This window comes from Phodopus roborovskii, unplaced genomic scaffold (assembly GCF_943737965.1).
Source record: "Phodopus roborovskii unplaced genomic scaffold, PHOROB, whole genome shotgun sequence".
NCBI lineage: Eukaryota > Metazoa > Chordata > Mammalia > Rodentia > Cricetidae > Phodopus > Phodopus roborovskii.
In genome coordinates, this window is record NW_026126511.1 from 37,788,234 (window position 1) to 37,810,395 (window position 22,162).

The window sequence follows — 22,162 nt, forward strand, 5'->3', positions numbered from 1 at the left end:
TGTTCATATTGAAGGAGAAGTACAAAAGTTGTGCATAGAGTTACAACAGTGCTTTTGATACATTAAGTGTGGAGACAGCACAGTGACAGAGACCACGACTCCATTTGTCTTGGTAGTTTTGCTTTCTTTTTAAAGTAGGGTCTTCACGTATAGCCCACACTGGCCTTAAACTAGAGATTCCCCTGCATCAGTCTCCCCAAATGTGGGAACAGCCATTCACCATCATACTTGGCTTCTGTTTGAATTCTTGAAGGGACTGTAAATCGAGTTCTTAATTGATCTAGATAATAAAAAGCCAGAGTCAGATACAGAGGGACATGCTGAGAGCTCAGAGAGAAGGAGCAAGTCACGGCATCTCAGCAGACTAGAGCACACTTTTCTTTTTCTTCCTGCTTATAACCTGCATCTGCCCAGCCACCTCACTTCCTGTCTGTCTGTACAGACCTCCAGACCTCTATGGTTAGCTAGTGGCAAGCTTCATTCTCTGACCCTCAGACAGGCTTTATTTGTATAAGCAAGATATCACCACAAGGGACCTTACCAATAGGCAGGCTGGTGACAGGCAGATGATAAACACATGAATAATAGAATACTAAGATAGCAACTTGGGAATGTAGAAATGGAGGACTTACTTTTTATTGGACTTTTTTTTTACTGTGAGCATGCCCTGTATAATTAAAACTCATTTAAAATGCTGTAAAGTAAAATTTAAGAATAAAATTGATCCCTAACAAGCAGAAAAACGAACAAGAAATGTAACATCTTCCTCAACAGGGTTGCCTCCCTGCTTGAAGTCCCAAAGAGGAAATTGCCTGTCTCAGATCACTACCCTGAATGTTCCCTAGAGCCTGGCCTAGGATCAGCTTTGGTGAGAATTTGCCCTGATTCTCGCCCAATTACTGTGGGACTCAGGCAGAAGGACCTTTGGGTTTCCTGCAATAGCCAGGCTCCACATGTGGCATCTAAGAGGTAGAGACTCCCATGTCCCCTCAATAAAAGCCAGTGGTCCTTAAAGCAGGAACTAGAGTGGACCAGACTTGAGTGGTCCTGTGATGATGATGATGGCTGTTCATAATGGCTATGAAGCCAGCAGTTAATCATTCAAGTGCAAAGAATGAACAAATGATACTAATGCCCTAAGTGACTATTCTTGTTCTGGTTTCCAGCGAGCAACCCACTGATGGCCTCTAATGAAGCTTGGGTGACAAGAGGAGTGTAGGACAGGCACCAGTTGACAGAAGGGTATCAACAAAAGAGCTCTTCCTAACTTCCCGTCCACGCAGGAAATTCTGCTCATACCAGAGCCTATGGAAACTCAGCCTCCAGTACCCGCAAGATAAGAACCCGAGGTCTGGTCTACAGAGCTCTCCTTCTCCACCCTGGGGTGCTACTGCAGGTCGCCCCAACCCTGGATTACCACTTCCCACTTCCCCAAATCTTCCTTTGTTTTCCCCTTTCCTCCTCCAAAGAGCTAACTCCAGCACATTTGGGTGTGGAAAGATAAGCGATTAAGCCCCTCCTCCCCTATCTACAACTCAGTATCAGCATGTGGAGATTCAAGCTCCAGTTTTGTCCTTTTAGTGCAAGAAAACTCCCAATGCTGCGAATCCATACTCGGCATCCCCAGTGACAAGTGTGGCTGGAGAAGGTCCACGATGCCCCGTGGCAGTGAGGTGGGGGTGGGGGTTCAAGCCTGGTCAACACTTTGGCTATGGGCAGTGACTACCAAATCTTCCTGTGCTATAGATTTACCACCATTTCATCCTCTACGTGCGCCACTCAGCTGTCTCGCTGGCAATCTTCCAGTGTAATGCCTGCCACTACCAAGGTGAGAAGGCCTGGTCAACTCCATCCTCAAGAGCTGTCCACATTTGTCAGGGCCTGGAAGCAGGCTTTCTGGCTCCTCTTCCTATGTCACAAAGGGTCTCTTCGCACACCCCTGTAGAAGGTCCCATAGTAGGGTTCCCTCAGACAGCTAAAGGGCAGGTTCTTTGGGCTGTTCCCCAACAGTACTACCCAAACCTGGTCAGGTTCAGCTTGCCTTTTAAGGCTCAGGTCTCAGTGCCTAGAGTCTAGCCTTCAACCTGAAGCACCTGAGCCACAATCCCTGCCTGACCTGAGAAGGTCGAGTCATACAGTCAGGGTCGCCAGGCCGGGTACAGCTGCGTCCCCCCCCCCCCACGTACGCACAAACGCGGGGTCGTCCGAACCCTGTGCCCCGCAGCGTTCGACCTCAGGACCGAGACATCCTGGGCTAAGGTCCCCTTGGCTTGGCGCGTTGCGCTGTAGCAGCGCCCGCCTTCCGCTTCCCGCCTCCTGCCTCGGTGGCCGCGCAGGGTAGGTAGCTGGGGGGACCGGAAGGATGGCGAGGAAGTCGGAGAGGGTTTCCTGAGATGAGAGATTACTTCCGTCCGCGCGCTGGCCTCTCTCTGGAGCCGGCTGGCTGGGGCTCGGGGAGCGGGGTGTGCGGGGCTCGGCCGCGCCTTGCCACCTGCAGCGCCCGGGCAGGCCGCGGGGACCTGCGGCAGCGGCTCACCCGGCCATCCTTGCAGGTGGGAGTCGACAGCATCTCCAAGCGCCCAAGCCATGGTGGCCAAGCAGCGGATCCGGATGGCTAACGAGAAGCACAGCAAAAACATCACCCAGAGGGGAAACGTAGCCAAAACCCTGGTAAGGGGGGGCGGCGCCGGCCGGGCCGAGCTGGCGGGACCCGCGGGGCGGAGCGGGGCGGAGCGGGCGGGCCTCGGGCTCAAGGCCAGGCCTCCCGGCCCCTCCTCCGGGGTCCCGCAGTCTGGGGGACCGGGCCGGGCTCTGGGGTGCAGACTGCTCTGCTTTCTCATGGGCGGAGAGGGCTCTGGTTAGTGGAGCCTTCCCAGGAAAAAAATGGTCCATCGTCCTTGGAAAAGGCTTAAAGCTGCATCTTAGGGTCCAGTGAAGCCAACTGGGCTGGGAGCCTAGTAGGTGAATGTGATGAATAAATGAATGGATGGAAGAACGAATGATAGACTGCTGCTTATCCCCAGGTTCCAGACTCCACCCCTGGACTCTTCCCCACCCCCACACTAAGATTTTTCTTTCCACCTTTCTTTTTCTTTTTTCTTTCTTTCTTTCTTTTTTTTTTTTTTCTTTTTTTTTTTTTTTTTTTTTTTTTTTGTGATGATCTGTCTCTTCTCCCAGTATGTATCGAAAGGGCTTAAAAGTAGGGCGTGAGATTCCGACCCACTTTTCTCTCCGTCCTCCTCTTGCAAAATGAGGCCTCCAGCTGCCACTGGGCTAAAGCTTAAGTGCAGCGTTACTGTTACTGTCTATCATTCACCCTGTGGATTCGGGCTCATTATGATGCTGTAACTGTAGCCAGCTTATTGCCAGGGGTTCTTTGCTCCCAGAACCGTGGGTTACAGCTTTACTCCTGGAATTTTAAATAAACTGTGCACACCTTAGTTGCAGATATTTATTTCCTTCGGTAAACCAGGTTGTCTGCTACAGAAAATGTCAGGCCTGTGACTTTGAAGCATCCGAGGCTTGAGTGGGTCGCGTCCTTGCGAAGAGCTGGCTTGCAAAGGCGCCTGGAATCTATTATCCCCTAAGATTAAGGAGAAGTCCAGCCGAAGCTTGGGGTTTGTCTGGAAACACAGACTTGATGAGGCAATGCTTTTTAGCCAAAGGAATTATGTCGGTTTGATTAACTGAGGGAAGAGCTGGATGTGTAGTCATCACACCGGAATTCTTGCAAAACCAAGCAGAACTGTGACAGAGAAACCAGAACGTCAAACTCCACTCAGAGCTTTATACACAACTCCGGGCTTAAGTAACCCTTAAAATTCTCTCTTTGGGGGGATTAGAGCATTAAGCTGTGATTAAAGAGAACAAAATGCCAAAACATCATAGAATGGGAACCGTATTTTTACGGTTTCCCCTATATGTTTTTTACTGGCTGGGGGCAGGGAGTCACTGCCCGAGTTGACATTAAAAGCAGTTCCTAGGAAGTCAATTCTTCCTTCTCATGGCTTCAGACCTATTTGTTGACATAGTAGAGATATGTAGATGTGGTTCTTTCTGATGAACTAAGGAATCAGAGTTCAGGTGTTAAATGATCTTAGTTGGCAGCTTATGTGAGGGCAAAAGTAACAACACCAGAACTAATTTGTGGGGCTGTTTCCTCCATCAGGCTCTGTAGACTCAACAAAATGTTGGGAACCTAAAACAAAACAAAAATTATTGATTCCAAAATAAATGAAAATGGGGAAACACTATGAAGTGGATATAACTAGACTACTCCAGCTACATTTAAATTACGTTTAATCTGCAGTATAAATGCATTTAACATGTTCTGCTGTTACCATGGATGGCCCTCCTGGTGCCTATGAAGACCTGTAGTTGGCCAGACTAAATTTGTAATGAAAGATTCCCAGGCCCCAATGATGTTTGTTTTCAGTTGTTTTGAGTAATCTTTTGGTAAGCTGTATTGTAAGTAGATCAGCATCCAAGAAGAAAACGAAATTTCTCTTTATAAATCCTGAATCTTGTTTTTCTAATTACAAGTCAAACATGGTTATACTTTGATAGATGTAGTTTAGAAAAGACAGCTAATTCTGGATAGACTTCAGTAAATGGGAACAGATTGGCAAGTTCCCATAGAAAATTCAAGCTCATTGTTCAGAAATCATCCTCCATCCACTGTATATAGATGCTTCTGTCTGTCATGATTAACTAACAGCTCTTGTATACATCGATGTTTTCCTCCCAGATAGAATATTGATACAGAAACAGAAACGGAAGGATTGTTTGGGGATTAGATAGTTGGGTTTCTTTCAGAGTGGAAGGGGTGGAGGGCCTTAAACTGCAGAGTTCTGAGCTGCCTTGCAAAGATTGTATCCAGAAAAAAGATAGCCCCTCGCAGATTGGGGCCTTGTGTTTGACATGAGTCTTGTTCTTTACAGAAGGGCTGTAGAACCATTTCCTTGTCTTTTGCAGCAATAGAATGGGGCTTATGTGAACTGTCTCAATGAGGTTGTACTGGCACCCTTTGCAAAAAATAAAATACAATAAAATAAAAACTCTCCAAAGGGGATGTACTGGCATTAATACCAGCCATGTGCTCCAGAGCTCTGAAAGTCCATAGCTAATTTCCATCCACTGGGAAATGGCTTCCAAAGCACTTTGTTTTTATATACTCCAGGCTATTCAATGATAATTTGTGTTTAACTATAGGTACAAAATACGGGACTCCATTTGGCATCCTTAGTAGTCTAGTGATTCATATAGAGGCTCCTGGATTCACTTATTGGCTTTGCTGGGAAGAAAGCTAAGATAAATCTTCTTATAATGTGCCATGAGTTGCAACAGTGGCAACTCAGTTGTTTTCCTGAGGGAAACTAGGACAGTGAAGTTCGAGAACAGCGCATGGAAGGGTAGATGACAGAGTCTGTTCAAGTGACTTTGTTTAAAAATCTGTTTACTTGATCAGAGCTTGACCTAGTCTTCCATGCTAAGCTGTGGCACAGTTAAGTTCTACCGTGCAATTCTTTTTTTTAATGATTTATTTATTTTTATTTATATGCATGGGTATTTTGCCTTTATGCATGCCTGTGTGAAAGTGTTGAGTGCCCTGGAACTGGAACTACAGGCTGTTGTGAGCTGCCATGTCTGTGCTGGGAATTGAACCTAGGTCCTCTGAAAGAGCATCCAGTTGCTCTTAACTTCTGAGCCATCTTCCCAGCTCTCTATTATGCAATTCATGAATTCTGATTCATTTCTGGTCAAAAGCAACAACCTGTTATATTGTGACTCAGCAAACTTGCTGGGCAAGGCCCAAGAATGAATGGCTTTAATTTTTAGTCAAAATTGACCCGCTGTTGACACATTGATCTCCATTTCAATACCTAGTAAGTGAAAAAGAGGGGTGACTTACCCATTGCTACAAAGTATTACTGAAGGAGGGCTGAGCATGTGGCTCAGTCCACAGACTGCTGCTTGCCTAGCATGTAGGTAGCCTTGGGTTTGATCCTTAACACCACTTAAAACTGAAAGTGGTGGTACACAGCTATAATCCCAACACTTGGGAAGAGAAAGGAAAGAAAAAGAGAGTCAGATCACCATTGTCTACATAAATTGAGAAGGTCTGATCATCCTTGGCTGCACATCAAATTCAAGACCATCTTGGACTAGAAGAAAGCCTGGGTCAAAAGGAAAGAAAGAAGGAAGGTAAGAAGGAAGGAAGGAAGGAAGGAAGGAAGGAAGGAAGGAAGGAAAAGACAGTAATCTTTGTAGACTCCATTTTACCTGACCTATGAAATCACATTTAATGAAACATGCAATATTATTTACTCTTTAATGAACATTTATTATCTTCTTTGTTTAACTCTGTACCAGACTTTGCTATACATTGATGCCTCAAAGAAACTCATCAGCCCTCTGGGGCCTCCAGTATAGTGGAGAGATTGACACTAAACATGTACCCCTAGGAGTCAAAAATGTCAAGAAAGCATACACACGGTCATACAAATGACAGACGAACCTGAGGAAGGTAGAGAGGAAAGGCTAAGAATGTACTAGGTAAGTTGAGACCTATCAAATTGTAGCCTAATCTATAAAAGCATGAGGAATTCCTAACTTTTTTTTTCCCAGTAGTGTGGACTAAGACCAGGGCCTTGTACACAATAAGCAAGTACTCTATCACTGAGCTATCTAGTGAAATACAGTTGTTCTATGTGGCTCATGCTGGCCTTGAACTTACTCTGTAACCAAGCCACCTTCAATCTCACAATCAGTGTAAGTGCCTTAGCTGAGATTCTCTGTATATACCATCATGCCCGGTTAATGAGGACTATTATTAAATACAGAATGTCTGTTATCCATAAATACAACATGCTTTGTATTTCTACTACATTGAACTTTACAGGAAAGCAAATGGAAGAAAGTTTGTGCTGTTTTGTTCAAAACTTCTCTAAAGCTTTCTCACCATGTCAGAAAATTACATCCTCAACAGCGGTAGCATTCATTTTCCTTTGAAACACTGATATGATACACCTCCCAAATGTGTAGCTGTCAGATCTACATAGACATAGGCATATTTCAGCCCATACTTTATAATGTTGAGTATATAGTCAAATGCCCACAGCCCTTAACTGGAAACACAGCTTGAATTTGTGATTTGCTCCACTAGTAAACATTTGTTTACAGATTGCCTTTCCTACCAATGTGCTTCTCTGCATGTTCTGTAGTTTATACTAGATGCAACCAATCTTTTGCTCAAATTCTTGAGGAAGCAACCTCATTTTTGGTCTCCCTCTACACATTCTTTCTGTATCCTTTTTGTTGGACAAACCACTGCTTTTCCTAGCACCTTCCCTAAAACCTAGGTGTATTTTGTTCCTTTATTTGGTCTTACCGAGCATCTGTGAGCAGACCTAGAGGTGTTGCGGAGGAATATTCTTCTTATACCCTTGCTCTTGTTTTGAGCCTGGTATCAGGCATGCCAGGCTCTTCCTGCAGATCCAGCTGCCCTGCTTGCCAGTCTGTAGAGACTCCTGTGAGGTACAAGCATCATTAGGGCTCACCAGCGTTCTTAGAACATGCTGCTCCCCTCTCATCCATCCCCCAGAATGCTGCCTTACTTCTGTGGCTACGAGGATTTCTGCCACACAGACTTCCATTTGCAATATATTGATGGTTTGGGGGAAATGTCTGTGCTCACTGGTCCTTCTGGGAATGCCCAGAAACAAGAATGAAAGGCAAATGTAGTCATAAAAGATAGTCAAGCTTGATAATGAATTCAATCCCATCTCTTACTTTTTAGCAAACTTTGAACCTCAAGTTCTCAACTACAAAAAAGAAATAATAATATCCTTGCATGGGGCCATATGTGCTGGAGATAACACACATGGACTGTAACACACATGGACTTCCTGGACTACGCTTTCAACAGATGGACACAATTACTATTATTTTCACTAGCCTTTAAAATCACCATGTGTATTTATATATTTATACCTCATTTACCCCTACAATATTTTAGAGCACCAAATTCATTAATACTAATAAAGTAATAAACAACTTGTTTTACAGAATTTATCCCAATCTTTTATAATTGAATTTACTTAGCCATATATCTACCCATTAAGAGTTGCAACCAAGTCTGTCATTTGTACCCAGTAAGACCCTCAGCACATCCAATACCAAGCAGTACCCTGTAAATGTTTACTGAATCCATGAACCTAACCTTAAATTTTTCTATTCCCTTACAGAGGCCACAAGAAGAGAAATATCCTGTCGGGCCATGGCTGTTGGCACTGTTTGTTTTTGTTGTCTGTGGCTCAGGTATGGTATTTCACTGAATTATAGCCCATGTTCTCCACTGTCCTTAAAAGACCATGTTCTTGTCCAGCCTAAATACACAAAGAAGTATTGATTTGGGGTCCGAGTTTATTGCTGCCTTAAACCTTAATCTTAATGGGTTTTCATTTAGTTCCTATTCCAAGTATGGCGAGACAGAGTTGATACACTATCAGAACATAGTCATAAAATGATTACAAGAATTTAAATGTGTTATGTGTGCTGTGAAATTCAGTTGAGTTGTTCTGTGTATATGGAGCCTAAATAGAGCATTTGGAACAGAACATAAAATACCTATCTGCTCAAGATAAACCCGTATTCCAAAGACAGGAAGAGACCTTTTGCCTTAGAGCATTCTACAGAAAGCTCAAACAGAACAAAGCCTTTGACCTAAGCCATGGGTATGGGTCTCTTGCTACACTTGCGAGTTTAAACCCTTGCAAATATATACATACATGTGTACAAGGGACATGAGCAAAGAAAAAGTCACATGCAATTCTGTTTGGTACTGTTACTGGAGCCTTGCCTGGGCTCCTGGTCCCCGGGTACTAAAGCTTCTGCAATACAGATAAATGGATATTACTTCTTCTAAATTCAGTGCATATCCTCAGGGTCCCTCTCCTCATGTGTCATCTCGCTGTTTCTGAGGACAGGGAATGCAAGAAGCCTGTGTCTTCCTGTGTATGCTTAGGCACCCCACCAAGACACACTGCTGCTCCAACAGCAAGAGGAGCCCATCTCTACTGAGGGTCCAGCTACTTGAGTTTCACAAGATGGCTTTCCCGAGGGAATGGTAGCTGTGGAGGCAGAAGGTGGAGGGGTTGACATCTGAAGAGCTCAGGGATATCAATATCTTTTGAAATATTTGAAAGAGAACTTTATGTTTCGAGAAGAGAAAATTATCCACTCAAAAAATAAAAATTCTAACCATTGTCAGGTTTTCTGGGGGAAGCTACCCAGTATGTGAGTGTTCTCACCATTTGAATTTGTTCTCCCAATCCCTGAATGTTTCCAAGAATGGGCTGCCTACTTCACAAAGAAGCAGAAAGCCTGTTCCTGGCCAGGTGCCACGGTGCATGTCTGTAATGCCAGTTCTTGGGTAGCTAAGATGGGAGGACCATCATTTTGAGGCTAGCTTTGGGCTATCCAGAAAGTTCTAGGTCAACATTGGATGCACAGTGAGACCCTGTCTCAAGAACAAAACAAAGCAAAACAAAAAACCCAAAATCAAATCCTCTATGCCTGCTCTCTTCAAAAACATGCAGACATTTTTAATATGTGTGTCTGGTAGATCCTTCTTCAGCCTGAATTCGCCTGGCTGACTCAACCTTGCTTTAAAAGATGTGTACTCAGTGACTCTCCCACAGCACAGCATTGGCCACTTCAGAAGCTAGCCTAGAATTGTTGTGACCACTGGGGCAGTAGGATTGTCACCGCGCTTGATTGTGCTGCTCTGCCTCTGTTATCGTGACCCGAGTGTTGGGTTTAACCCTCATGCCTTTCTGTGTGACCCTATCAGCCATCAGGCCCCGTCCAATCTTTCTTCACAGTAGTTTCTACAAGAGGGAACAGGATGTGCCATGGGCCCAGAGGCACCACAAGCCTCATCACAGTAGCCCAGGTCCCTGTTGCCCAGGTCCTAAGTAAATACTAGCTAATGTTTCTTTTCTAGGTTTTTAGTAAGGACATTGCAGTCCTCCGATATGTTTGCCTGGGAGCATTCTGTTTGGCTTCTTTTCTCATAAACATCACATTTCTGTGACACGCTTCTTAACTTTTCCATGAGTTTGTCAGGCCCCTAGGGTGCGGACCTCTAAGGAAGTCCTAAAGCTTCGGACCAAAGTAGCTCAGAGAACAGACCACTTACTCTACCCATCCATCTCCCCCACCTTTTCTTCCTTGGGTGTGTGTGTGTGTGTGTGTAAGATAAAACCCAAAGCCGCCTCCATGCTAGACATTTTCCTACTGTGTTATCTACTCACCCTTCCACTCTTCTTATAGCATCTCAGTCTCTCTAGCTAGACCTTTTTGTTTCTCCAGGCAGGTGTCCTGTGGGAGCTAAGATGCCTTAATGCTTCTGTCCCCTCTTAACCTGCTGCCATTGTTCCAAGGCAGTGGGCTCATCTCTTTTCCAAGTTACAACTGAAAATAGCATGCACATCACCCCATGCCACCCCACGCCGCTTCTCCTTTAACAGCCTTAGTATTGTTTTTATACACCTCAGTTGGCCACTGTTTTCGGTGACGTATCACTCCTCCCGTTTGTCCTTGTACCTGTCCCTTCAGACCTGCCCCCCCCCCCAGCCAGCTCTCCAGGATGGGGCAGTTCATCTTGCTGAACCTTTCCCCTCTTTTAGGGCCATGGGCTACAGCTCCCACCCCTCTGCCCTCTCCATTTGAAAAATGTGAATTGTCAAGTGCAGCCCATGCATTACTCTTCTGCTTTAGTGGTGAGCCTTCCTATGGAACTAGAACGCTAGAAACCCTCATCCCTGGAGTGTCTGGCCAGTTCCTGTTCTCAAACCCAGCTCAGAGAAGATGTCCCCTTCATGCCTCACTGCATCACAGACAAAAGCATCCCCTGCTGTTCTTGCATGCAAGGCTCACACAATGTACACTAGAGCTTCCCCAAGGAGCCCCACACCTCTGCACCCTCTCTCCATCCTGTCTCTTCTTCAAACATGATATACCCCTTGTGTAGGCAAAAGCTTTGCCCTACCAAGTATCAGAGATAGCGGACAGGTCCTGTTGCCATCTATGAGCTTGTGTATTGAGTTTCTCTTATTTTGTATATTTTCATAAAGTTGCTGAGGACACGGCAACATATGAATAAAGATATTGATAATCTATTCTGATGTCTTGGAAGTCTCATGGCTTTCATTCCTTTATTTTATTGGCCCACTTTCCTAGATGTTGATTGGTTGAGCAAAGTGCCCTTTTCAGAAATAGTCTCACATGGTAAATAAATATTCAGATCAGGCAAATAAACAGACATTTTCCTTCTTCTTCTTCCGCTTCCTCCTCCTCCTCGGCCTCCTCCTTTTTCTTCTTCTCCCTCCTCCTTTTCCCTCACTGTAGTCTGAGAGAGAATTGGGACCATATGCTCACTGGTCAGTCGTCAGCCTTGCTCCGCTATGTGGAAAAGCAGGTTAACAAATCTATGAAAGTCCCACAGTGCTTCTCAGCATCCCTCCAGTGGCCTCCCCCCAAAGGCTTCAGCACAGACCCACATTCAGGAGATGCCATCCCCACGCTGAGAAGTCAGGTGAAGCCCCTGGGGACTGCCTGAGGCCACCAACTCCCAGTCTGCCAACCCTGATCTTGCTTCTTGCACGGGTCCTTGGCTACAACCTCTAACCTTGAAGAAAGGCACTTGTGAAGGTTGCTAAGTGCATCTACAGACTAAGTCAATCTCCACTTTCTGTGACTGCGAAAGTAAGTCTGCCCCCAGTAAGAGGCCTCAGAGAGGAGAGGAGCATCTGCAGATATAAGAGTTCAAAGCCTGGATCCTCTGTAGCCAGATGAATAATTCTGGACTTGTTAGTACACTCTCCGTGTTGCTTTTCTTGTTGAGAAGATGGAGATACGAGCCAAGGTTCATGCCTGCAATTCCAGCACTTACTCAAGAGGCTGAGGCAGGAAGATCACGAGTTTGAGGCTATTCTGGAATATGTAGCAAGACCCTGACTCAAAGCGGGGGTGGAGGGAAGCAGTCTACTGTAGGTGGTGAATGGTTCTGGGGATCTGGTGTATGACAAGCCCAAACCTGCCATCATCTATCACAAATACAGGTGTTACAGTCCTTGAGAAGTTCCCAAAAGACCACCAGTCACAATGCATTCAGCAAGAGTGTTCATTATGCCACATGCATATGGGGGTCGAAAATCTATACAAAATGGCGACCACCCTGAGAGGCACATGTAAGCTCCTTTTAAGCACAGCTACAGGGATTTTAAAAGCAGTGTGATCATTCTGCTTTGGATTGGTCTATGCAAGTTGCAATCATATTAGTACATTTCTAGTTGGTTAGGACTAGCGGGGTGGGGCAAGGCTATAGCTTTTCCATTCTTGGGCAAGTCTGGACAAGTCCCAGGCTTCGTCCCTATTTGGTTATCAACTGTGTGCATGTTTGGGGGAGGGGAGGGGGTTGGCCCAGGCCTAATATGTGCAGGAAATGAGGCCTAGTTCATCACTGAGCTATCGGAGGTCTGTCCTGATATTTGCCTGGCCCTCTCACCAGCACGTCATAGGAATGTCAGTCCAGTTATGGATGCCTAGGTTTACATCACTTCCTCTCAAGGAGGGTGAATGAGAGCCATTCTCAACACTAACCCTGTTTCCTCATGTGATAAAATATAAGCACCATCCCCACCCAAGAGGAAGGAAGTACCACCATACAAACCAGCCTCAGAAAATAGTGGTTTATACTTCAAACTGAACATAAAAAACTGTGTTTCATTTCCTTAAAGTATTGCTAATACATTCCCATTTTGTGCCATTTTTCCTTGTGAAATTCAGAACAGTAGGAATCATGTATTCTTTTGAGAATACTATTGCCCAACAGGGACATTTGTGGTCCATTTCCCGCTTTTCTAAGTGCTGTTTAATGTCATAGCTAGCTTTATATTTATTAATGTTATATAGATTATGTCTGAGATGGAAAGCTTATTTCTCAATCAAATACCTGCTCTTAGTCCTGGATTTGGAAGTACTGCTGAACTGGCTGGATTTGTTTCTCTCTACTTAATCTCTTCAGATCCAGGCTCCTATTGAAGCCTAAGGAATTCAAGTGCCCTGCAGGAGACTGTACCCCACTCTCTTCCCTTTCTCTGTCTTCCCCCCCCCCCATGATGAGGCCTCTTTGCAGATAAGCATCTCCTGGAACAGTCTTGGCTTTCAAAATCTCCTCCACTGGAGAGTGGTTCATAGCGTCAGAGGACAAGTTTATCTCAGGATTCAGAGGCAAACATCATCTGGAATGTCTGTCTGTGGCTGTACCCTGCAGAGATGCTGTCACACAAACACTCCAGCTGCTGTCTGCTGCCTCCTCAAGCCTCTTGTCGACAGGCAGACTTGATACCATTCCCCAGACCACTATGGATCTCATTGTGACAATCTGTGCGGCAAACTATATCCCCCTGGTTGTTCCTCTCCTCTTCCTCGTTGGTTGTTGTTTTTATTTTGTGATGCTGGAGACTGAATCAGGGCCTCTACACGCCTGTAGGGGTAATACTACCATTAGGCTATATACTTCCAGCCCTCAGCTCTTCAAAACTTCTTAAAGACTGATTCTTAGACAGTAGATAGCAATTGATCAGTGATGCCTGCCATGACTGTGCTGTGGTCACCAGAGCCAAATGTTATCCCTGGACTAAACTTCTTATAGTACTTACAGAACAGTGGTGTTCAATGCTCTTCACTTTCTTCCCTGACCAGATGTCTCCTAAACATTTGGTCTTTTCTTAGTATGCTGTCTGTGTAATTTTTAAATTTAGATTTAGCACGTGCAAGCTTCTGGTGGTCTTACAGTGCTACTTCTCTCCCCTGAACCTAGTGACAGAGGGCAGCGATATGATGCATTCTCTTTGTGGCAAGGGTGTGTCCTTTTCCATCCCAGTCAAACATCAGCGGACATCTATGGAGCCATTTAATCCCCAGCATCCTTTGCTTCTCAGCCAGACCTCTTAAGTACCAGTCACACCCCAGTTCTCCCATTGTGTAGTCCTAAGTTCAACTTTATTTCTCTTCTGGCAAACCTTAATATTGGTTTCCTAATTAGAAATTGAGAATTTTAAGTCCCCAAAGCCTGGGCATTCTTGACCCTCCCCATCAAAGGGGACTTAGTGGACAGAATTAACTCATGACCACTATTCCACAATTTTCTGTATGGTATCAATTTGCCCTTGAGTGTGTAGTTTATAATCAGAACAATTTCTGATAACAAAAGCCTGGAAGAGTGCTTTTCAGGCCTTTTTCCTTTGGTAGGCTGAGGACTTCTAAAAACTTAATAAAGAGCAACGATTGCAATTGAAGTAGTAGTGTAGTTGCTATGTGTGTCTATAGGTGTTTATATGTGTGTGTTAGTCAATACATAGGTTTCTACATGTGAGTAAGACATTTGAGTTCTGTGTTTCTGTGCTTATGTGTGTATTTGTGTATCTATGTGTTTATATATATATATATACTGATATTCTATGGGTTGATGTCTGTTTCTATATGTATTTATATATACACGTATGTATTTCTTTACCCATGTGTATGTTTATTGATATGTAAATTTATATATGTGTGTGTTGTGTATATTTATGGATGTCTATGTTTCTATGTGTTTGTGTGTCCATGCGTATATTTGCTGTATGGGCTTCTTATATGTATGTTTTTGTATATGTTTAGGTTTCTATGTGTTTGTAAATGAATGCCAAGTCATGGTGTGTTGTGTGTGTCTGTGTGTATGACTGTGTACCTATGTGTACAATGTGTGTCTGTGTATGTAGGGGATAAGTGTATGTTGAGGAAGGTGTCTATATATGTGTATGTATTGTATAAATATAGTCACACGTATGCGTGTCAGTGTTCCTATGTGTGTGCCTGTGTATTTGTATGTATGTGAATGTATCTGTGTATGTCTATCTTTATGTCTGTTTGTATGTGTCTGTTTATATGTGTGTGTGTATATATATATATACACATACATATATGTGTGTGTGTGTGTGTATGTATCTTTATGTCTGTGTGTTTGTATGTGTCTATGTTTTTAATTTCTGGTATGTAGGTCTATTGCCCTGTGTTGCTACATATTCTGACTTTTGTATCTGCAGAAAGCAACAGCCATCTTTGCTCACCAAGTGGTAAATTGACTCTGGGTTCTCACTCCAGAGGGAAAGCCTTTGAGCACAGAGCCTGCTCTGTTTGTTTGTCACTATGCAGCCAGCCAGCTCCCCTGATTCAGGGTGGGGACATTGCTTTTGTTGGTCAGTGGACAGACTGCACTGTCCTGGACTCTCCAGGGACTCCGCCTCGGGAGTTGGGGATGAGGACAAAGATAGCATGTCACAGGCATGTCCTTTTTCAGGACAGCCTTTTTAGAACTGACATGAAGTGAATCTTCTGATGTTCTTGGCAAGGCTGAGCTCTTGCCCATGCCCAGCCTCAAGTGTCAAATAGTCTGGCTTTGTCCCTGAGTGGATGCCCTGGGACATCCATTTCCAGTAGGGCCCCACCCTGACCTCCTTAAGGCTGGCCTTTTATATCCAGCATGACATGGGGGAGGGGAAAGACTGAGTCATGGGTATGCCAGAGACATGTGGATGGCTAGAGAATTTCTCCCCTTGGTGTCTTCTGCCCTGGGATCCCTGTGTGACGCTCATGTGGTCACCAGCTTTGTGGTGACGTGTCTTTGAACCCAAGGCTCAGTCACCAAAATAGGACCTTTTGCAACAGCTAAGCCCTTTGGGAAAGGCTGATGTGCTCTGAAGCCTAAAGGAAAAGGTGCATATTTTGGAGCGCAAGCCAATAAGTGGAAAGAGTTAGCTCACTAAGAGTTCCAACACCAAACCCAGCCTCTACTGAAGCTGGGGTCTGCCGCTTGCTTCCCACCTGTGTGGCTGTGTGAGTTACTGATGCCCACATTAAGTCTCTGTCTCCCATTGTTAAAGAGGATGGAGCTAGCTCTGAACTCACCATCATGTGACAAATTCAGCACATAGTGTTTGCGTTTCAGGTCATGACAGCTCCTCCTGAGGATTGATGCTCAGGGGCAGCATGGTGATGGTTTTGTTCTTTTCTTATTGTAATGGGATGTACCTGGATTCTCTTCATACAGCTCCCCCACACACGTGTACCTCCACGTAGATTCTAACCAAGGCTGTGATTGCTCACACCTTGTTAGTAGCCCTGCTTCGTGCTGGAACAAACCTGCATGGCGAGAATGGGGAAGAGGACAGCGCTGAGCTAGCAAACACCCTGCCCCATCTTGACCAGCTGCATCTGACAGGGAGAGCTTCCGACAGAGGGAGCCTATAGCTTCTAGAGGAAACACTCTGAGATATAGCCCACGGGGTGAGAGCAGGGGCTGTTTTTACTGTTCACCTACCATTCCCTGAGTTCTCATTGTGATGCCAGGCTCTGTGCATTTTCTCTCCTAATCACACAGCCCCCTACAACGTGACTACTACACCCTTTCCCAGACAATAAAACTGTCGTGCCTAGAGAAAACCAGCCAGAATTTCATGTCTAAAAATTAAGATAACTAGTTCCCAAATCTAGCTATTAAAGACCCCAAACCCAGAGACCCTGTGCTCTAAGCGTTGTGTACCCTGGACTCAGGGACTTCAAACCCCATTGGCTTTCTATTACCTCACATTCCCTTTCATATGGCTTTTCCTAAAAGCACTATGGAGCAGAACCCTGCAGGCCTGCATTGAAAGGTCTGCTCCCTGTAGGCCTTGGGTATACCCCCACTGAATAGTTTTTGTTAAAGCATCCTCTGGATTCTGCTGCCAGAGAACTGTGTTTTCTAAACATTCCAGGTGTCTAGCCATCTGCTCTCAAATGGAGAGATCTTTCCCCAGGCAAAGGCTGGTCTTTCATTGGCTCACCAGGGTTTCCCCCTCTCAATGGTCTCCCCCCTCCCTCCTCCTGGAAACTTGAATCCACCATGTTTACAGGTTGACCACATAAATACTGGCTTTTCCTGGAGACTGGCAGAACATTCTGGAAACTGCCCCAGAGGGAGTCACCCCACAGACCATCCTGAGGTGCATGAGAACCGGACAGCCCCAGAGGACAAAAGTGGACAGTCTGGAGGAGATACCCCAGCAGCCGTCAGCTCTCCCAAGGTGACCTTGGCCCTCTTGCCATGTGCCCCTGTGTAGGGTCTCTTCCTGGGAGGACGGCCTCATTTTTGTTAGTGACACTTGCTTTTTGATATCTTCCTGCCCTCACTGATCTCTGGCATCTCTCTAGTCTTTCTTCTCTGGGACAAGCTGTGGGAAATGGTGCCTTGCTTGTGCCTTTGTGTTTTGCCCTCCAAGAGCTTTATGGGTCACCTTTGCTGTGCTCTTCGTCTCCTGACACTTCTGCTGTCTTTCAGGGGACCCATGCTTCTCTTTAAGCAACCTTTTATCTTCTCTTTCTTAGTAATAAAAATAAAGTTCAACTTCTGCCTAAAGGACATTGAACTGGCCTGCCTTGATCTCTTCTTACCAATTCTCTTGATCTCTTATCATTAAGAATTTTTTTTTTTTTCAGTAAAAGTGGCCTTAAACCTCCTATTGGAGCAAATTCCCATCTTCTGTCGTTTTCCTCAGGAGGAAGGATATAATGAGGAGAGGCAAATGCCTGAGCTTGTAGAGGGATTTCAGTGCCCAAGCTCAGTGCATGGTGGAGGAAGAGAACCCCATAGAGCACTGCGAGGAGAGAGAGCCAAAAAGAAGAAACAAGGGCCACGACCCCCTGAAGGACCAAGGAGGAGCATTTCAGATGGGAACGCCCAGTGGTAGGAGGAGAGAAGTGAAGCAAAGGAGGCTGAGGAGACTCTGTCCATATGCGTCAGCGAAGAAAGCAAAAGGCAGAATGAGGGGGTTGGGGTGGGATTATGAGGTAAGGCTATGAGGAGAATGCCTGTGGACAGCTCTTTAGAGACACGAATCGGCTGTAGGAAGATAGAACATATTAAAGCTTGAGTTGTTTGACAGAGGGAAGGTGAACTGGGCGTGGTGGCGAATGCCTTTAATCCCAGCACTCGGGAGGCAGCGGTAGTTTTATCTCTGTGAGTTCGAGGCCAGCCTGTTCTACAAGTGAGTTCCGGGACAGCCAAAGATACACAGAGAAACCCTGTCTGGGGGCTGGGATTAATGAACCTTGAGCTGTGATCACCTAAGGTCTCCGATCATAGAAGGGCAGGTGCCTAGTCCATCCACTCTGGCAGCTCCTCCTCCTGTAGAAACTTCTCTGGGCCTCTGTTTGTGTGGCACCCAGGACCTGGTGTCTGGCCTGGAAAGGCTACTTTCCTGCCCTCTCTTAGCATCTTTCTCCCCCCCCCCCCTCCAGTCTGCCCTTAGCTCCTCTCCTGCAGACAGTTCAGCTGTTTTCTCAGCTTTGTTCACCCACTGTTAAGTTATTAACTTGCCAGGGTCTAGACTCCCTGCTTCCTTCCCCTCTTTGATCTTGCTGCCATCCCCTTCCTGTTTGAGCATGGAAAGCCAGTCAGCATGGAGAGGGCTGGGGTCACTGTGCAGGTCAGTGTTGCCAGGCACACAGAATTACAAGCAAAAGAATTGGTATAAAATGTAGAAAACTTGCAGACATTGATACAACTGGAAACGGAATAAACATCCTCATCTCACCACAGTCTCAGATGTGAACTTTTCTGAGAGGGAGTTGTTCTGTAGGCAAATTAAAAGTGATAAATACTGTCTATGTTAGTTCATGGCTTCAACTGGGGTCAGATATTATGATTATTTTTTTTTTAAAGAATAGTCAAATAGGCAAATCGTTTAATATGTGTCTAGCCACTCTGAGATTCCTTAGACTATCAGGAGTTCTTTTAGAGAATTAAACAGTCTCATCCTGACCTACAACTTTTAAAGTCACAAATTAACTGAATATGAAGTGTGATCAAGTAAGACATAGCCCTTATCTTATTCAGTGATCTATAGCCTACTGATCCTCAGATGAGATTAAGGAAAAGGTAACTATTTTTAGCATTAACCATGGGCAGGTAGATTTTTACATATGTTACCATATTTATTCCTTGGGATCCATGGTTTTACAGAGAAGGTAGAACTCAGAACTGTTCATACTTTATCAGGATGCAGATAGTATGTGAGTGTTATTTTCACAGATGTGTATGGGCAAACCATGGTCACTGTTGTAATCGTAATATGGGTTCAGTGTCTAATCCAAAACTTTGAAACCCAAAGTGTTCCCAAATCTAAAAGATTCTGAGTGCTGACAGGATCCCACAGTGGGAAATTCTACATTTGACCTCATGAAATGAGTGGGCACAGACAACATTGAGGTACACTAAAATATTGAATAAAAAGATCTTCAGGGGCTGGGGAGTGGCCCCTTAACCCACTTCCCAGCACCCATGTCAGGCAGCCCAAAACAACCTAGAACTCCAGCTCCAGGGTGCTGATGCCCTCTTCTGGCCATCAAGGGAAATAGCATACACATGGTGCATATACTGATAAGCAGTTGCACACATACAAACTTTTTTTTTAAGAATTCTTCAAGCTAAATGTGCTAGATATAAATGAAACACATGAATTTCATGTTTAGACTTGGCTCTTACTCCTGTAGTAGCACATTGTGTGTATATAAACAACCTCAAATCATATATGTATATGTATGTATCTGAAATCTGAAGCATTTCTGGTCCCAGTCTGTTCCAGTAACTACAGCAGGTATGATACACAGTGTGCATTGTATTTTCAGTGTCTGAGGAGCCCTCACACACGCCGTATCACTTAATGCCTGTGATAGTCTATCAGTACTGGTACTTGAGTCCCAGAAGAAAGGAACTAGCCTGAGAGACATGAGTTACTTGTCCACTCACGGTGGTTGTGATTCTACCTGTTACACCTAAACCTCATCCTGCTCTTTATAAAATCAGCTTGCTTGGGAAGATCAAGTGACTCTCACCCAGGAACATGACAGATGCTAGTGTGTTTCTTCCTTAACGTGTCTGAGTATCTCCAGTGTGCCATTCCTACTGAGTCAGGATGATGCTGACTGCTAATTTAATCTGTTCCTCTCGTCAGGCTTGCTGGGGAGGACGGAAACATTAGGTGGTTTTTCAGGTTTATAAGTTCCCATCAACAGCCAGCCAAGGAGCCTAAGTTAGCCAAGAAAACCCCTGAGCAGACCCAGAATTGAGTATCCTAAGTTGCTGAACTAACTCCTTCACGGTATCTGATAGTCCTAACAGTCTTTGTTTCACATGGAGTAACGGTGTGTGTGAGTGCAGGGACACCAGAGATGTGACCAGAGGCGACAGTCGGGAGACAAAGGACAAGAAACTAGATGGAGAGATGCAGGTGGTAAAACATGGAGTGCCATAACAAAGGGTTATTGCCTATTGTTTTTCATGGTGAGTTGTATGCTCGCTGGCTATTCATGAAGAGATAATGTTTTGTCATATGACGATGTCTATATACAGTATTTCTAAGGAAAACTTCCCCTCCTCACAAAAAAAAAAAAAAAAAAAAAAAATTAGCACTCTGTCTTAAAACCCAGCACCAAGAGCTACCGATCACTGGGGAAGATGTTTTAAAGGACAAAACAATAGAACACACACACACACACACACACACACACACACACACACACACACACACACACACACAAAGACCTTCTTTTATCAAAGCACAAGAGCTAGAACCAGGGTAGACATTACTTAACTAATTCTCTCCAAATATGCTAGGTGCCCAGGAGTTATCTGTGGGCTTCAGGCTTCTCCTACTCTGCCCCACATCCCACCAGCCCCGCTAATTAAAGGTAGAACCCTAAAGTAATAAGTGTTGGCCACATTGAGAAATGGTGGGCTTCAGAGTCACAGGAAACTGAAAGACAGATGTGTTCAGGGTCATAGGCAGCAGAGGCCAGCCGTGTGTGTGTGTGTGTGTGTGTGTGTGTGTGTGTGTGTGTGTGTGTGTGTGTGTGTGTGTGCTCTGAACACCTGGCCTGCCTTCCCCCACAGAACTGGTTGTTTCACAGGTCATGGCCGTTTTGAAAAGGCAGATGCACTGACCTGCTTAATGCATTCATTTTCTGCACGAAGGCTCACCACTCTCCCCAGCAGCCCCAAAACTGCTGGGGAAGGAGGCCAAGGCTATCTCCCATGCCTCAGGGATTTCTGTCTAAAGCTCCTGGTGGAATTAGCAGAAGTTATCTATTAATCCCAGAGGCATCCATCAGCAGCCAGAGCTAGGCTGTCTTTTTGAAAGAAATTCACTGACCCCTTGTTAACGGGACCTCTTGTTAGGAAGTATCTAATCAGCTCTGAGCCAGCCAGCGAGGGGCAGGGTCAGCAGAAGCCTGGTACTGGGTGGGTACTGGGTGGGTTGGGTTTCCAGCGTTAAGCTGTCTGGTATCTGAGCTGTCTGTGTTCTTTCCTCTCCCAGCTATCTTCCAGATCATACAGAGCATAAGGATGGGCATGTGAGAAGGCCAGGGTGTTGGATGCCGCTGCCCTCCTGCTGGCAGGTGGAGGATCAGGGAGACCTTCCGCAGGTCTATAGCAAGCAAACAAGCCACGGGCAATAAAAACGAGGTCCCTGTTGTTCACTCCATGGTGGAGGTCCGACCAAATTGCCTTCTCACGGGACATCTCCCTGCATCTGCGTCCTCCGGTGGAAAGGACTCTGCTCTTGTTGGTCATTAAGAAGCCACATGGGGGGTCAGCAGTAGTGTTCTCTGCCTGGTTCCCTGGGTTTCACTGAGGTGTGCATGTGGCCCTGAGAGACCGCCCATTTACATCCTGCCAATACAGTCTCTTCTCTGTCAGGAAGAATTTGGTTTTACAAATAAATGTCTTCATTCAACCTTAATATTGTCTGTGTTGAGTCACAGAGAAGAGCAGACAGCAGAAGAGCTCAACGGGCGGGCTGGTGAGAACATAGTTAGGTAACGGGGCACCCGGGCAGGGTTTACTGGACCCTCACCCAGCCTGGCCATGCCATTGCCTGAACGGAGTTGTAGGCAGTTCTGATGCTCTTGCTTATGTCGCACACTACTTGTTTTTAAAAGTGTATGTGTGTGTACATGTGTGCGTGTGTGTATGTGTGTGTGCGTGTGTGTGTGCATGTGTGTGTATGTGTGTGTG

The 22,162-nt window shown here is 45.3% G+C and overlaps 1 protein-coding gene across 1 annotated transcript; it reads left to right on the forward strand.

Annotated features, from left to right (window-relative positions):
* Positions 1 to 1,655: 1,655 nt before the first annotated feature.
* Serp2 (stress associated endoplasmic reticulum protein family member 2) lies at positions 1,656 to 21,863 on the forward strand. The gene is given in 7 exon segments (XM_051195762.1): positions 1,656 to 1,673; positions 1,747 to 1,828; positions 2,125 to 2,268; positions 2,271 to 2,337; positions 2,553 to 2,670; positions 8,247 to 8,319; positions 21,462 to 21,863. Coding segments are annotated over 7 exon segments (543 nt in total). The 3' UTR covers positions 21,503 to 21,863.
* Positions 21,864 to 22,162: the final 299 nt, after the last annotated feature.